General features: G+C 39.0%; 1 protein-coding gene across 1 annotated transcript in view; it reads right to left on the reverse strand.

The window, feature by feature from the left end:
• kcng2 (potassium voltage-gated channel, subfamily G, member 2) overlaps positions 1–16,961 on the reverse strand; it is a 46,104-nt gene extending 29,143 nt beyond the window's left edge. The window contains exons 1-2 of the mRNA XM_067426343.1: positions 16,547–16,961; positions 2,232–3,112 (exon numbers count right to left, since the gene is read on the reverse strand). Of these exons, the coding sequence (XP_067282444.1) occupies positions 2,232–3,035 (804 nt within the window). The 5' untranslated portion in view covers positions 3,036–3,112; positions 16,547–16,961. The remainder of the gene's footprint in view (positions 1–2,231; positions 3,113–16,546) is intronic.
• Between the last annotated feature and the right edge of the window lie 1,674 nt (positions 16,962–18,635).

The following is an 18,635-nucleotide window of genomic DNA, read 5'->3' on the forward strand; positions in this document are numbered from 1 at the left end:
ACTTCAAAAACTCGTTTCGGCACGCTTGATGCGACTGTTTCCAAGAGGCTGGTGTGAACGTTGCTCCATGTGGTGAAGATGGCTTCAAGAAGGGCATCCACGGTCTGGAACTGATGTCCATTTTTGTAAACTTCCCTTGCCATCCATCCCCAAATGTTCTCAATGGGATTTAGATCAGGGGAACACGCAGGATGGTCCAAAAGAGCAACGTTATTCTCCTGGAAGAAGTCAGACGGGCTTTGTGAATTGCAGCGTTGTCCTGTTGAAAGACCCAGTCATTACCGCACAGACGGGGGCCCTCGGTCAAGAGGGATGCCCGCTGCAACAGATCCACATAGCCAGTCGCCATTTGACACCCCTGCACAACCTGAAGCTCCATTTTCCCATTGAAGGAAACAGCACCCCAGATCATGATGGAGCCTGCTCCACTGTGCCGCGTAGAAAACATCTCAGGTGGGATCTCCTTGTCATGCCAGTAACGTTGGAAGCCATCAGGACCGTCCAGGTTAAATTTTTTCTCGTCAGAGAATAAAACTTTCTTCCACTTTTCAATGTCCCATGTTTGGTGTTCCCTTGCAAATTCTAAACGGGCAAGTTTGTGTCGTGGGAGGAGACGTGGCCTTTGAAGACGTTTTTTCTTGAAGCCCTTCTCTAGCAGATGACGTCTTATGGTTATTGGGCTGCAGTCAGCATCAGTAAGGCCCTTAATTTGGGTTGAGGATCGACCTGTGTCTTCACGGACAACCCGTCAGATCCTGCGGCTCAGTGCAAGTGAAATCTTTTTGGGTCTACCACTTGACTTTTTTGTCCCATAACTCTCAGGATTTTTTAAGAAATGTAAAATGACTATCTTACTGCGTCCAACCTCAGCAGCGATGGCGCGTTGCGAAAGGCCTTGCTTGTGCAGCTCAACAATCCTGCCACGTTCAAAGAGAGAAAGCCTTTTTGCCTTTGCCATCAGGAGATCTTGACAGTATGACTGCTTGAAGGACAATGACATGAAACCCATATTTTTGTGCAGATTTAACCTTTTTATGGCTATGGTCTAAAACTTTTGATCAGCTGCTGAACGGCCTGTTTCAGTTTAAATGCAGTTTTCAATAAATTGCCTACTCTCTATTTTTTGTCTCTTGCTCCTGTTTCTTCTTTTGGCATTTTGAAGCAGCACTTACAACCCGGTTATGATCCACTAGTGCGAAATGTGTAAAACTTGCAATGAATCCCCTGGTCTTAAGATTTTGTTCAGTAGTGTATATATATATATATATATATATATATATATATATATATATATATATATATATATATATATATATATATATATATATATATATATATATATATATATATATATGACTGTTCTTTCAGAGTTGTATAAAATGTCCTGGCTCGCTTTATATTTGTTGGTTCATTTTTGAAGTCCATAAAAGTGCATATATTCATCATATAACTGCTCCACGCGGCTCCGGGGGGTTAATAAAGGCCTTCTGAAATAAAGTTATGCGTTTGTGTAAAAAATATTGATATTTTAAAATATATAGACTAAAATAACTAGCTTCCGGCAGTAAGCAGTACACAAGTCGACTGACGGCGAAAGAGTAAAATGTATAGGAGCATCACAAGTTTTGACTCCTCTTGCAAATAGGGCTGAGCAACAAACTCAAGCCCCTCTTCTCTTTTCTCGAAATCATATTTCAACATTTTTTAATATAACGATTTTATTCATCTGAAAGAAGAATGTCATACACCGAGGATGACTTGAGGGTGAGTAAATCATGAGATAATTTTCATTTTTGTGTGAACTATCCCTTTAAGAAGGATATTGTAAGTGTGCTTTACAACATGCTGACATATATAGCAAGCGAACGCATGACAGTTGTATGACAGTTGGTCGTCTGCAATGTTTTATAGTTTAATGTTATAATATCAATTAATTTTAGAAGATACTGATTCACAAACTGGGGTGGTTTTGAAGCCTCAACTTTGAAGGATCTCACAGAGTCATGTGTTCTTTGTTTTTATAAAGATCTTTGTTTGTGTTCTTCTGGAGAAAGAAAATTATATACATGTGGGATGACATGAGGGAAAGTAAATGATAAATAAAGTTTTGGGTGGAAAAAGTTGAAGAAAGAAAAAAAAACTGATGGAGAAAGTTATTAGTCGACTTTTTTGGACAACTAGAACAAATAGTCGCACAAGCCCTAGTCTGGAGCATTTAAGTGTACACTCACCCTCTCCTCTTCCTCCCTCATGTCAGGCATAGTGCTAACACACAGTGTAACTGCTGTGATGGCCACAAACACCACCGAGAGGCAGGCAAAGATCTTCCCAGGAATCCCAGAGTGAGGGTTCTCCACCATGTCTCTGAGGCTGTGCATGCACCCAGCCAGGCGACCCTCTTCTGGGTTCCCGACACCTGGCGCCTCCTCATACGACTGAGGCGAGGTCAGCTCGACCTCCTCCTCCTCCTGCCGAAGCCTCTCGCGCTGCTCCTCCTGCCGAAGACGGAGTTTTCTCAAGCAACACCACTCCAGGCTAGCCTCCTCCACACCCCAATACAATAGCTCCTCCTGAAAGGACAAAGCGCACATCTCCCGCAGAAGACGGAGCTTCCCGGCTGCCAGGAATGTGACAATGGAGCGGAAGGCGCTGGGGCTACGGTCGAAGAAGAACTCGTTGCAGTGTGCATCATAGTCATCACATAAGTCGAGGATTTCCTCGGCATTGCTGCAGCTATGCAACTTTCCCAGGCGCGTCAGTGGGAACTCCTCAAGAGTGGACCATGGTATGCGATAACGGATGCCGCCCACATTGATGATGGCGGCACGGTCGATTAAAGCACCCTCATCTGCTCCAGCCCCTCGATTCCGGTAAACCTCGTCCTCAAGTACGCCGGGCTTGCGCTGCAGTTGCACGCGTTTGTAGAACACACCCTTTTTGCTGCTGATTTCATGGGGGTTCTCCACATGCTTAAAGTGGAAGGAGGTAAACTGATGATCAGTGCTGCCTGCTAGGAAAGCCACCTCTTGGTACATCTCTGCCACGTGGCTGTGCAGGCCGTACACTCCACAAATTCACAGTCTACCAGGTCACGGTGGTCATCATGGAGGAGCTTTGAGAGATAAAAGAGGCAGATATTAATGATTACGACTTATGCTCCAGGTTGCAACCACAAGGGGCACAACACGAAAACATTAGCACAGAAAACAACAGATTAATTAGTCCAGATACATCCACAAGACACTGGAAATACTCCACAACACAAAGGAAAAACTCCCTTGTACACTGCACATAATTAAAGGGTTTCCAGTTTATGGGTTTCAATATTTGAATGAACAATATGCACTTTTTCTTCATCTTATCTGCACCTAGATATTCCTATTAATTGTCAGAAAATGTCCACCAGATGACGCAAAATATAATTTTGACAGCTACAGAGCTTTTGTTCGAACTACAGATTAGGCGTCTGCATTTTTGTATTCCTCTCCATGGACAGTCTGAGTAACAGAAGGCAGAATTGCATTATGGGTGTTTTTTCTCAGTTTTCTCATCATGTAGCACAGATTTTTTACAAGTGTTTCTCCTGCATAGACAGCCACGCTTTGAAAACTCTTTCAGTTTTTTTCCTGATAGTCTGACTTAGAATAGTTTACAAGAATGCGATTATGACCCCAATACGGCTATCAAAGCGACTCTTTGATCTGTAATCTGATGGATTTTTGAGTTCTTTGCCACAGTAGCTATTGGCTTGCTTAGTTCAGGACTCGTAATATTCAGTAATATTATTGTTTTCACTGCACTGACACTAGTGGATAAGAACAAAACTTGAACTGAATTGATCTGGACGATGACAACACTGTTTTGTGCAGAGCTGCTTTACAGCTTTGTTTCATAATTGAGAATTTTGCAACATTGACACTGTTATTGAACTGAACTGAATCACTGTGAATCACTGAACTGACCTAATCTGAATAATGTCTTTACAGCAAAAATGTATTCTGTTTGCATAATTTATTATCATTTTCTTGTTTATCACTGTATGAATTTTTCAGATGTTTAATGTCCCCTTCATTTTATTTTTAAATAATCCCTCCAGCACTCTATAGATAACAACATCACAAGACACAACCAGAGCTGGACAGAACACAAGGGAGCTGTGCTGAACTTGTCTTAAAGGAATAGAACTGGTTGTTATTTTCCCATGCAAATACAATTAATATGGACTAGACCTTTCAAGCATTAAAAACGGTTATAAAAGAACCCAGTGCTTGAGTTATGTTCCATGTCTTCTGAAGCCATATGCTGAGCTTTGTGAGGATCAGAATAAAAATAATCGTTATTCACTCACAAGAAATCCCAGGCACATTAGCACCCTTTGTGTTCATAGGAGTTTGTGAAACAAGTAGTGAAGCTTGTCAATGATTTGTTTTTATTTTTATTTGGATCTTTTAAATTAATCCAGTTCACAAAACCATTGTGAATTATTTATTCATGGATTCAACTAACTCATTGATTTAATGTATTGAAAGTGCCCTTGTAGTGTACTTTAAATCTTTAAAAGTATATTTTAAAAGAAAATAACACACATACACACACACACATAGTATATACCAGGGGTCCCCAGACTCGGTCCTGGAGGGCCGCTGTCCTGCAGAGTTTAGCTCCAACCCCAATCAAACACACCTGAACCAGCAAATCAGTGTCTTACTAGGTCTTAAAGAGGCATTGATTAGCTGGTTCAGGTGTGTTTGATTGGGGTTGGAGCTAAACTCTGCAGGACAGCGGCCCTCCATGACCGAGTTTGTGGACCCCTGGTATATACACTGTATTGAATTGGGACACCCCTCCGAATCATTCCATCCAGGAGTTCCAATCACTTCCATGGCCACAGGTGTATAACATTAAGTACCTAGGCATGCAGACTGTCCCTGCGTCCCAATTCGCATACTATCCATAATAAATAGTATTTGAAAATAGATTTAGTACGTCCCAAATCGTAGTATGTTGAAAAGAGTATTTCAAAGATACACGGATGGTTTACTATTTCCGGTCTGAATTTGAAGTACGGATCGATGGGCACTCTAATGGCTGATATTGCCCACAACCCACTGCGAGTTGGACGAGGATTCGATTAGAACTACAAATGTGGATAAAAAGCGTTAAAAAACTACAAACATGGTGGATGTGCGAGTCCGACAGTTAAGTAGAGAAGTCTAGATAAAGGGGTTTGAGTGACCAACTATCAATATTTAACCTGACAAAAATATATTTATTCAGTGTTGTCCACATTATATTTCACCTGCAGCAGCATTGTGAACTTTTGTAATGACACGTTTGGCCATTAACTTTTAAATGCATCATTATATTTCAACTGCAAACACATGAGGAGAGTCTCTGCATTAAAGACCCACAAATGGCAGATCAACGTGCGGCTACATTTCTCTCTGATACGGTAGGAGATTAAACTGAATGTGGAGGATTTGAACTGTGACGAATCTGACGATGATTGACAGGGCAGATAAACGGTGACGGGATGCACGTAACTAAGCGACAGAGTCCGTTAAAGAGGGCGAAGTAGTATGTCCCGAAGCTTGCATACTTTTCTGCTTCACACTCAAAAGTATATACTGTTTCTTCACAAAAAGAGTACATACTTTTAGGACGTAGTATAAGTAGGCGAATTGGGACGCAGCATGTGTCTAAAAACATTTGTGAAAGAATGGATTAGGTTGCAACCTGTGCAATAAGTCCATTTGTGAAAGTTCCTCATTACTAAATATTTCATGGTTAACTGTTAGTGGTATAATAACAAAGTGGAAGCAATTGGGAACAACAGCAACTTAGCCAAGAAGTGGTAGGCCACATAAAATCTTTAAAAAAAATTTGGGGTCACCACATTTAGTTTGAGCACAGTATCTTGGGACATGTGGTCTTCACGTCACAGCCGGTGGAAAATAGGACACGGGCAGAAATCATGTTCATGGATGCGGTTATTAATGTTACTGTAGTGTAAAGCAGAGCAGGACTGAGTGTTGTGGAGCTGAGCACAGCCGTTGGAACGATTGTTATACAAACACCCACCTCGCGAACACCGGGACGGGACGGGACACAGTCGCCGGGTGCACACACTATTTCCGCTTTTCCGGTCATGAGTATAAGGTAAAGCAGCTATGTTTATCATATTAGATACATTTAAGTGTGTTTAAAATGATGTTATGACATTACTCTGTGCGTTTGCTCGGCGCTGCTGTGACATGTTCACACTGCTACAACGTAATAGAAAAGCGCTTCTGCCAAATAAAACCGAGGGTAGCGCAGATATGACGCAATTGACAGGCGACTCCCTCAAACGCTATGCTGACATGTGCTGGTTCATTGGTTAAAATAGCAATTTTAACACTCAGTTTCAGTCAATCTCATGTCAATCTTGAGTACCTATAGAGTAGTATTGCATCCTTCATATCTCCGAAAAGTCTTTAGTTTTATTATATTTATAAAAGAAAGATAGGCTGTACCGAGTCTTTCCGGAAAAAAACGAGGAGAAGCAAACGCTACCCTAAATCAAATTCAACTAATACAGATATGATCCAGAATCAGATCCGGAGGCTGAAATAAATTGAACAGGGGAAGCAACATCTCTGTGGTATGTACTGTATTTAGTGACCTGTCAACATTTGTGCGTGTTTACTCGCAGTTTATGAGGACATGATTTGGTTTATGGACTATTGTATGTGACTAAACCTTAGCAGTAGCAAGCAAAACGGATTTGCACATCAGACTAGTGTAACGTTATACATAGAACAACAATGGAGTAACCGTTAGCGCATTTGAATGACAAAGCACGCTTTGACGTTAACGTTAAACGACACCTATAGTGGTCAGCTAAACAAAGGTATTTAAACACACACCATAGATTGCATGCTCCATTAATAAATTAACTAACGTTATACACGATCGTGTTGTTTACTGATGTTTACTTACGCGGTGATAGCCAACAACAGACATTTGAAGCAGTTTTACTCACTGCCTGCTTCTAAAGCAGGACCAAACCTTTATCGTCACCTTTATCCATCAAAAACACACTTCTTTGATAACTGTTGATTTTGTGAAGTCCTGACAGCAGTGACCGTGGAGATCCATTTAGCGACGCAACTGAAGCGATGTTGTGAAGCTTCCGGTCATTTCTTCGTTCAAATCGGTTCAAATGCAGCACTGCCTTCCCGGAATGCTGTACAGTATAAAAGCTACTTAAATGCCCTAAAAGAACTAAAGCCTAATCCTGGCTTAATCCAAACCCTGTCTGTGAAACCAGTTAACATTTGGAAAATTTACTAAATGGCTTCATCATTACAAATGTAATCTTAATACATGACAGGTTTTAAATATACAGTCCCTGACAAAAGTCTTGTCGCTTATCTATTTTCTAGAAATACCTGATATTAACCTGACTTTTAATTAATTCATTGGTGTTAGAAATAGCTCATACGAAAAGCTAAAACCCTCCCAAATGATGTTTAATGCACTGAAATAAATAATTTTCACAGAAAAAATATTTATCATTTAATCAAGACAGAAAGGTCAAATTTTGGCAAGACAAAAGTTTTGTCGCCTATACAAAAATTGAACAAATTTACTGCAAATACAAAAATATGTCAGCAAATTAAGTTGTGGTGCTGTGAGATTCAAATGTAATATCTTGTATGACTTCCATGAGCTTGAAGGACTGCATCCATGCGGTTTGGCAAGGATTCATACAATTTATTGATGAAGTCATCAGGAATAGCTAAGAAAGTAGTCTTGCATGCCTCCCAGAGTTCATCAATATTCTTTGGTTTCGTCTTCCATGCGTCCTCTTTCATCCTACCCCACATATGCTCAATGATGTTCATGTCTGGTGACTGGGCTGGCCAATCCTGAAGCATCTTGATCTTCTTCGCCTGAGGAACTTTGATGTGGAGATGGAAGTATGCGATGGAGCACCGTCCTGCTGCAGAATTTGGCCTCTTTTATGGTTGGGAATAAGAGGTAGCTAAGATTTCTTGGTATTTTAGACTATTGATGTTGCCTCCCCCGCTGCAGATCTCTCGTACACCCCCATACTGAATGTAACCCCAGACCATGATTTTTCCGCCACCAAACTCCACTGTTTTCTGGGTGAATCTCGGATCCATTCGGGCACCAGTAGGTCTCCTGCAATATTTGCGGCGACTGTGGTGTAATTAAACAGAAGATTCATCTGAAAAATCCACCTTCTGCCACTTTTCCAGCGTCCATCCTTTTAGCAGGCTGTGGGCCTTGGCAAATGCCACACGGTTTTTCAATTGTCTTTTGTTTAGTGCTGGCTTCCGGGCACTGATTCGACCATGGAGGCCATTTCGAGACAGAATCCGCCAAACTGTTCTGGTTGACACAGGGACTTCAGGTGACCAGGTCTCGTGGAGCTCTGTTGCAGTGGAAAATGGGCTGGCCTTGGATTTTCGAGCCAACAAACTTGAGCAGTTGTCTTGCGGGGTCTGCCTGACCTGGGCTTGTCAAAAACGTCTCCAGTCTCTTCAAATCTTTTTTTTATCCTCTGTACTTGACGCTGAGACACATTGAAGGTGTCTGCCACATCAGCAGTGGATCTGGTCTTCAGCCTCTTGATAATCAAAACTTTAGTCTCTGGGTGAATCTTAGGCATGTTTGCAGAGGTCTAGTTGCAGTTGATGTGAAGGTCTAGTGTACTGGGGTTCTTTTTATACACACTTGAGACCTAATTGATCCATTATTATTCACAGGTGAATCATATATGACAAGGTGACAACACTTATGTCTTTGCAAAAATTGACTCAATGGGCTTTACCAAGCTGTGAATATTAGAATACTTTTTGAAAGTTTAGTTTTTCACTGAAACATTATCACAAAAGCTGGTGGGATTAAAATGAGCCATTTCTTGTAAAAAAAATCTTGATTAGAAATATATTTCAGCGGCACTTTAGGTCAATTTGTACACAAGCGACAAGACTTTTGTCAGGGACTGTACAGTAAATTACATTAAAAGTATATTTTAGTTGACACTACATTATTGTCAGTACATACAATTTAACCATATTTCACAGACAATAGAATTATAAAATGACATAAAAATGTTAAGTCTTACTTAAAAACACTTTCAGCTAATTGCATTTAGTATACATTTAAACTAAAATATATTTGCGGTTAATTGCAATTAATTAAGTCTCTGATAAAAATTACATTTACTTCACACTTAAGTACATTCTTTTAATACATTTCCAGTTTTCTCTGCCCTGCTGAAGATTTTGAGTGAAAATGAGAGCACTTTTGCATGGGTGCAGAATTTAGCCTTTCCAATCCATCATTCCATGAACTCTGGATTTAGAATAAGTAGCTTCAGCACGTTAACTGTCTCAAGGGCAGAAATACTCATCAAAAATACGTAATGAACGAATAAAAGATTCCAAACATCACATCATACTAATTCATATTAATATATTCACTGAATCATTGTCTCAGTCTGCTAATACAACATCATATTCTCCTGACTCCATATTTGCATATACATTTTTTTCAGATAGTGAAAATAGGTTCTCCCTTTGGAAGTCTTAACTGATCACGAGTCTCTGGATGCAATAAATTCATGTCATAACGCAAAGTTGAATCCCAAAGCAGAGGAATTAATTATGATGTTTTCTTTTCTATTCATGGGTAAGTTCCTAAATGAGCCATGTTCTCTACACAATGGCAGAGTAAGGTCCAATGCTCTCAAACGAACATGGGTTATAATTAGTGTGACTGCAATAGGAGATTTATGAAACAGACTTTCTCACACCGGAGGATTCAATCTGTAAATTCCGTCTCACAAAGGTTAGTCAACCTTTTTTTAAATGAAAGCATGATGTATTCCAACAGCATATATGAGCCGAAAGTAATCTCAGACTGTCATATCTCTCATCATTTATATTTATTAAGATTTCAGAAACGTGGTGCTATCATATTGAACTGAACTTCAAAAAGCATCAGGCAGAAGTTTTTATTTCTATTCTAATTTCAATCAAATTTATATTAGATTAAATCAAATCTCTTTTAGAGTGAATCCTCTAAGTTATGATAAAAGAAGCAATTCATTTACAAATAATTCATTTAAAGAATTTACAGATTGAATCCTCCGGTGTGAGAAAGTCTGTTTCATAAATCTCCTATTGCAGTCACACTAATTATAACCCATGTTCGTTTGAGAGCATTGGACCTTACTCTGCCATTGTGTAGAGAACATGGCTCATTTAGGAACTTACCCATGAATAGAAAAGGAAACATCATCATTAATTCCTCACAACTTGTGTTGTGACAGGAATTTACTGCATCCAGAGACTCGAAACTTTTAAAGAAACCTTCAAACTTCATACATGATGCAGCGTCTGTCTCGTCTGAGCTTTCATTTTATTTCTTAACATATTTATTTATTTCTTGCCTGAGCCCCGGGGCCTCTGACAATCCAAATTAATCACTGTCTAACTGAAAGATGCCATGTGTTACCGCTCAATCCATGAGTCAATATATGACCCAGCATTTCCTGCACATAATGTGCCAGTTGAAGAAGACACCAAGGCGTTTAGAAAAATGCAAATGAGTCAGATTTTCCTCTTGCCACATCTTACAATTATTTTTTTTTCCCACAATATGTTTGAATAGAGGGATGTACAGTGCCTTGCGAAAGTATTCGGCCCCCTTGAACTTTGTGACCTTTTGCCACATTTCAGGCTTCAAACATAATGATATAAAACTGTAATTTTTTTGTGAAGAATCAACAACAAGTGGGACACAATCATGAAGTGAAATGAAATTTATTGGATATTTCAAACTTTTTTTAACAAATCAAAAACTGAAAAATTGGGTGTGTAAAATTATCTGGCCCCTTTACTTTCAGTGCAGCAAACTCTCTCCAGAAGTTAAGTGAGGATCTCTGAACGATCCAATGTTGACCTAAATGACTAATGATGATAAATAGAATCCACCTGTGTGTAATCAAGTCTCCGTATAAATGCACCTGCACTGTGATAGTCTCAGAGGTCCGTTTAAAGCGCAGAGAGCATCATGAAGAACAAGGAACACACCAGGACGGTCCGAGATGCTGTTGTGGAGAAGTTTAAAGCCGGTTTTGGATACAAAAAGATTTCCCAAGCTTTAAACATCCTAAGGAGCACTGTGCAAGCGATAATATTGAAATGGAAGGAGTATCAGACCACTGCAAATCTACCAAGACCTGGCCGTCCCTCTAAACTTTCAGCTCTTACAAGGAGAAGAATGATCAGAGATGCAGCCAAGAGGCCCATGATCACTCTGGATGAACTGCAGAATCTACAGCTGAGGTGGGAGACTCTGTCCATAGGACAGCAATCAGCACAAATCTGGCCTTTCTGGAAGAGTGGCAAGAAGAAAAAAGTGTTGTTTAAAGTTTGCCACAAGCCACCTGGGAGACACACCAAACATGTGGAAGAAGGTGCTCTGGTCAGATGAAACCAAAATTGAACTTTTTGGCAACAATGCAAAACGTTATGTTTGGCGTAAAAGCAACACAGCTCATCACCCTGAACACACCATCCCCACTGTCAAACATGGTGGTGGCAGCATCATGGTTTGGGCCTGCTTTTCTTCAGCAGGGACAGGGAAGATGGTTAAAATTGATGGGAAGATGGATGGAGCCAAATACAGGACCATTCTGGAAGAAAACCTGATGGAGTCTGCAAAAGACCTCAGACTGGGATGGAGATTTGTCTTCCAACAAGACAATGATCCAAAACATAAAGCAAAATCTACAATGGAATGGTTCAAAAATAAACATATCCAGGTGTTAGAATGGCCAAGTCAAAGTCAGACCTGAATCCAATCGAGAATCTGTGGAAAGAACTGAAAACTGCTGTTCACAAACGCTCTCCATCCAACCTAACTGAGCTCGAGCTGTTCTGCAAGGAGGAATGGGCAAAACTTTTAGTCTCTCGATGTGTAAAACTGATAGAGACATACCCCAAGCGACTTACAGCTGTAATCACAGCAAAAGGTGGCGTTACAAAGTATTAACTTAAGGGGGCCAAATAATTTTGCAAGCCCAATTTTTCAGTTTTTGATTTGTTAAAAAAGTTTGAAATATCCAATCAATTTCGTTGTTGATTCTTCACAAAAAATTACAGTTTCATATCATTATGTTTGAAGCCTGAAATGTGGCAAAAGATCGCAAAGTTCAAGGGGGGCGAATACTTTCGCAAGGCACTGTAGATGAATGACAGATCTTTCCAATTTGAGCTACAGTTTGATCGGGGCCAGATGAGGGCATCAATGAGCCTTGGCCACCCATGACCCTGTCACCAGTTCACCAATGTTCCTTCCTTGAAGCACTTTTGATAGATACTGACCACTGCAGACCGGGAACATCCCACAAGAGCTGTGGTTTTGGAGATGCTCTGACCCAGTCGTCTAGCCATTTCAATTTGGCCCTTGTTAAACTCGTTCAAGTCCTTACGCTTGCCTATTTTTCTTGCTTCTAACACATCAACTTTGAGGACAAAATGTTCACTTGCTGCCTAATATATCCCACCCACTAACAGGTGTCATTTTGAAGAGATAATCAGTGTTATTCACTGTCAGCTGTCAGATTATGACCATGGTACAAGTTCACAAATTTGGTGTTTTCTGGTCTTGGTGGAAGTACCGAGGACACTGCTTTATAAAAGCGAGGTCTGTGATTTTTTTGAGAGGTAAAAGAGAGGTCAAAAACAGAGAGAATGTCTGAAGGAGTATTCACTTCTTTATGCCAGTTAGCGCTCAAGGGAAAAGCTCAAACTGCGGTGGCCTTTTAGGATCATTCTGTGATCAGACAGTTATGTCTCAATGCTCTTCTGAATTTAATGCAAGTCTCTCTCCCCAGACAGACGGGTTTTTCATTGAAAGTGACATGTAGCCAGAATTTGTGCTTTGCATTTCACCCATCAAAGTGCTCACACAAAGCAGTGAGTATTGAACACACACACACACACACACTGCCAAAACACACCCGGAGCAGTGGGCAACGTTGCAATTGTGGGTAACAGCCCCACTTACATTTCCTGCCGGTACCGAGACTCGAACCCATGACTTTTGGGTTAGAAGTCAGACTCTCTAACCATTACCCTCCGTAAAGCGACAGTAAGGACATTGATAATGTAATAAAACATTAATTTTTTCAATAGAATGCTGTTCTTTTTAACTTTCTCTTAATCAAAGAAAATCAGGGTTTACACAAAAATATTAATTAGCACAACCATTTTTAACATTAATAATAATCATAAATGTTTCTCGAGCAGCAAATCAGCCAATTCAAATGGTTTCTGAAGGATCATTTCACTGATTGCTGAAAATTCAGCTTTAATAAAAGGATATTTAAAATATACTACATTACAACTTGTATTAATATTTAACAATGTTACTGTTTTTACTGTATTTTCATCCAACCCTGAACTTTTACACAGAACTCTTTATTTTTTTATTTTTTTATTTTCTTTCTTTCTTTCTTTCTTTCTTTCTTTCTTTCTTTCTTTCTTTCTTTCTTTCTTTCTTTTCTTTCTTTCTTTCTTTCTTTCTTTCTTTCTTTCTTTCTTTCCCACAGTTTAATCTATTAATTAAACTCCCGATCACTGTGAATCCAGTATATTCCTTCAATCCTGTGGGAATTTATTGAAGTAAGAAGCTGATTTTGAAGCTTGTCTGTGAGAACGATGGTTAAAGACCTTGGAGACCGTCATCACTATTAGCAATCAGCACAGATCCATTCTAAGATGCCCGTAACATTGATTTCCTTTTCTGTGAACTACTTCATAACAGCGCACAGGGGCCAGGAGGTCTCCGTATAGACATATTAAAGCACAGCCACACAAACTCTCCAGCACCGAGACAGCTGAGGTCCTATGGAGCTGAAAGGAACATGTTCGTCTGCCGTACAGGAGCCTGTATGAGTGATGGTGCTGATGATGAGTGCTGCGGTGCTGTGCTGTGTGTCTCCCGTGGAAGATGAAATTCAATAGTGCTGATGGGGAGATTTCTGCTACGGCACTTTGAGTTAGAGACTGATAAAGGCACTCATGAATCAATATGAGGTATTTGTGCTTGTTCTTAATAGATGGCGATGTTATTCATGCCACTGCGCTAAAAAACGAATGGGAAGACAATAAGTGGATTATTTTTCTGTCGCTCAGTTTTTATGTGTCCAGTGATGAGTTACACTGCTAGGCAACCCTTAAAGTTTATGATTCAACAAAACACACAGATTAACTATGCATTATTTCATACCAACAACATATTATTTTTTATATTAATATATAAGGAATAACTGACAACAGGCTGTTGAATTATTAGAAAATGAATGCACACAGAGGTGGTAATGCAGCCACGACATGAAGTGGATTATTGTTCAATAATGCACAGCCTGGAGTTAATGATTCCGCTTATACAGAGAGAGAGAGAGAGAGAGAGAAAGAGAGAGAGAGAGAGAGAGAGAGAGAGAGAGAGAGAGAGAGAGAGAGAGAGCAAAGAGAGAGCTGTAAGTTTATCTGCTCCAAGAACAGCGCCATTATTACCTTACTAGTGAGAAATGTCAATAGCTTTAAAGTTGTTAAACTATTTTACTGATAAAATCATCAGAGCAGTGCTGACAACACATTCCTGTGCGAGTGTGTGTGCATTTGAGTAGGACAGAGATCAGGAGAAAGAGAGTTTGTGCTTTCCATACAGAATTATACGTAATTTTGTGTCAGAAAACATCTGAGTCGTTTTTATCCTATTGTTTAGTGTTTCTTTTTGCTTGGTCAGTGTCATTGTAGGTTTTGGTTTTAAGGATCGTGGAAATAACTGAAATCATTTGGCGATGCTGTAATGTGGTCAAGATCTGCCTGGAACTACTTTAGCTGTGCGTTTCCCTGAAAATAACTGCACACCTTAGAATGTTCGTCAACCAATCAGATTCAAGCATTCAACTGCCCCGTGTATAATATGAAATAAAACAAGTTCTATTTTAATTTATTAACTTTAACATTAAGATTTTTGGTTTTACAAGGCGTTGATTAAAAGGAATCAATTGATTTTAATGTGCATATTAGGCATTTTTATCAGTTCATATATTCCTTGGGAATATGACCAAAGTGTCTCTACAAGACCAGGATATATACCTCTATATCTTTGAAAATATCAAAAGATTAAAAAAATAAATACAAAAAAAGATCCTTACACTGAGAATAAAATGTCCAATCAGACACTACAAATTGAGTCATTTAAATAAATCTCTGCTGGAACTGTGACAGATCCGGTGTCTGTTTCATTTCTAATTAAGGGGTCACTTCTCTCCGCAGCAGTAATACAGACAAAGCTGTCAAATTCTCAGGATTAATGAAGTTGGACAGAAAAACCAAGAAAGTGTCAAGAAGTTTTACGTGACAAAAAAAAGTAAGTAGAGTAAGTATTATTTGTTTAAGATTGAATACACAGTACCAACAGAGATCCCATTTATGCATGTCAGTCAAAAGTTAAAAGTCAAAACCAAACATTGACCATTTAGTAAGATCTATGATTTGAAAGAAATTATTTTACAATGATATTCAGACATATTTCAAACCGACATATTTTATAAAGTTGTTTGATGTTTAAACGACTGTTAATAGTGTTCATAAAAACTCTCTCTGCAAACTGACCTAGATGTCATTTAATATCTATTCCACCAAAATAAACATGTTAATTGTGTCACTTCAATAACAGGAGGTCAGTGGCTTGCAGATCACCTCACTTTTTCCTTTATCAAACACACAAGAATTTCAGTGATCCACTTAGTATTCAGTATTTTCTTTATCTAACACTTTTAGCATGTCATTTCTTAGTCATTAATAACGGTGATATATATGATATATATATGATTTTAAAGTTTCATGACAATCCTAAATTACTTAAATGTACAAATGATAATCTGGAAAACATTATAATACAATGATATAAAAAAAATTGTAGAGTGGCCATTAAAACTGTGTTAGTCATCATGGTTTTAGTTTGCAGCTTTAAAAAGGATCAGATTATAACCATATTGTTTTGCCATAGCTGATATGGATTCATCAGTGTGCTGGTAAAATTAAGCCATTTTTTAAATTAAAGATAGCTTTTAAATTAATATTAATTATCAGTTATGTAACTTTATAGTTTGCCATTTTGACTAAATCTTGATTGACCTGAAATCGCAAAGTCCGCTATTCCGTATTTTAGTGCTGTCATCTACAGAGAAATAGAGTATTATAATACTAATGGAAAGCGGTAGATATGAAATAAAGGCTTTAACCAATCGATTTCCTAACATAGCGTCTGGAACTCAGAAGAGCAGCGCTTGGTTTGTTTGGATACGTTGTGCATCATTTACCTGCGGTGGTTTGGATACTATTGCGATAACACTGACAGAAACAAACATGCATGAGCCGCAGATATGAGCAGACTTATTGCAAACAAATCCAAACTCAAAAAAATACATAATGAACATCCGACTTACCCGTTCTAAGCCCATTGATTTAGTGCTGCCCAGCTCATTTTCAGCTTAGACATGTAAGTTGTGGTACGATGCATTTGCGCGTTTACTTTTAGTCCTTTTTTCCGTATTGCTGGACGATTTGATTCCAGCATCAGACTGACTCCAGCTCATAGCTCCTCCACAACTGCTAAAGTTCCTCAGTCTTCGTGTCAGAACCGGATCTGTTAATGGGTGTTACTGCTGCTCTCACGCGCACACTCGAGTCCCCATCTCACCCCGAGTCTGCTTGCTTAGTAATAACAGAGCATTACCATGCAGAAAAACGTGAAAGTACTTCTCTCTCTAATTTTACGGGTTTACTAATTAAGTTACGCACATTATGTGTAACCCATCCGCTGAACAGCCCATTTGCGCGTGAATGCATGTGGACGGGATGTGCTCTTCCTCTTTCCATCGAGTTTCACAACATTAGCCTAAATCAGTTAATTAACTTTTTGTGTCGATTTTAGCAGAATTCTAATGGGCGTGTGTAGGTAATTAATCTATTCAAAAGTATTATATAGCAGTATATATGCTAATTATATAATTTATAATAGCCTATTTATTATTTTATATTGAAATACGGTGTAATTTTAAATGTTGCCATACACAAATACCGTGAACTGAGCTGCTGAACTAGAAAATGGTTTGGGGAAAACAACATGAATATTATTAGAAAACATGAATGTCAGAACACAAAAATCTCTGTCACTTATATTTTTCTGTGATTCAGATGCTCTGAAGTGGACACAGTCTGACCACTGAGGGGAGACAGAGAAGTCGATTCTTCTTTCACAGTCACAGACTGTCAATGGCCTGTAATGTCAATTTGTCCCCTCAGGTTCACATCTTTCTTTTTGTGTCCATTAGGGCTACCTCAATTTTTTTTTCATCATGAGACCTCAAAAACAATTCATGTTTAAGGTCTCATGACCAAATCATTGTATTGATTTGTGTATTGAATTTTGACTCTTATTCGCCTGAGAGCAATCTGTCAGGATAATTGGGACATTCCAAATGTGGTTTTATGAAATATCGCTTACAGCACAAACACAAAAGCACAGTTGATAAACATTTGGCCTCTGCAAAGCACTTAAAGAATGAAATAATGATTCCCATGACCCGCTCAGAATAAACTGTGTATTTCTTGTTTACAATCATGTTGCTTCGCTCTGAGAGAAATCAAAATTAACAATGTATCAAGAGAGCTTAGTAATTAAAGGCTGAGAGCTGATTTAGAAAAGCTTCAGATGCTCAGCGTCATACAGCTCATTATTGTTTTTTGCATACCAAACAAACAGTGAACATTACATAAATCATACGAGTTTAATGAGAGCGAACTGGTTGTGTATTTCAATTTTGAAATCAAACCTTGACTGTTCTCTCTTGTATCTGCAAAGAGGATGTTATGTGACTTTACAAATTTTTGATGAGATTTGGATGGCCTTTAAATTTTTCATTGTTTTTGTATGCAAGTTTAAAGTCTTCAAAATGACTCACAAGCCATTCTGGTGTTACTTTTAGAAATTGAGTGTGTCATTTGTTTAGAATAACCATCATCCTTTTGAGATTAGTGATGTTTTGATAAAATAACAAACCTATTGTGCTTTTTTGGGGGGATATTATCTTTAATGTAGTGTGTAGCCTATTATATCTGTTTATGTAAAAGGTCTGCCAAGGTTACAAATATCAAAGTGCAAGACAAATGGAGTTATTGTCTCCCAAAAGAAAGAATCGAATCTGAACAGCCTGTAACAAGGCGTCAGTATTTTCAATCTTAATTCCACTGATGGTCTTCATTGGCTGCCTGTGAACAATGTCTACTTTGACCCGCCCTCGAACACTGTAGTTGTAGCTGAGGCCTGGAAGAGTTTGATTGACAGGTCCAGAAGATGCTGTTTTCTAGCCTAACAAGCCAGACCCACATCAAGATGATTGGTCTGGAAACTCACCATTGACAGGGCTCAATCCGAGGGGCGGGATAAACGGTTGTCTTTCAAACTCCCTCTGCATGCAATTGGATAGCGACCAATTTAACCAGTCAGAGCAACGAAGGTGAAGCAGAGCTCGT

The sequence above is a fragment of the Pseudorasbora parva genome, chromosome 19, assembly GCF_024679245.1.
Source record: "Pseudorasbora parva isolate DD20220531a chromosome 19, ASM2467924v1, whole genome shotgun sequence".
Taxonomy (NCBI): Eukaryota; Metazoa; Chordata; class Actinopteri; order Cypriniformes; family Gobionidae; genus Pseudorasbora; species Pseudorasbora parva.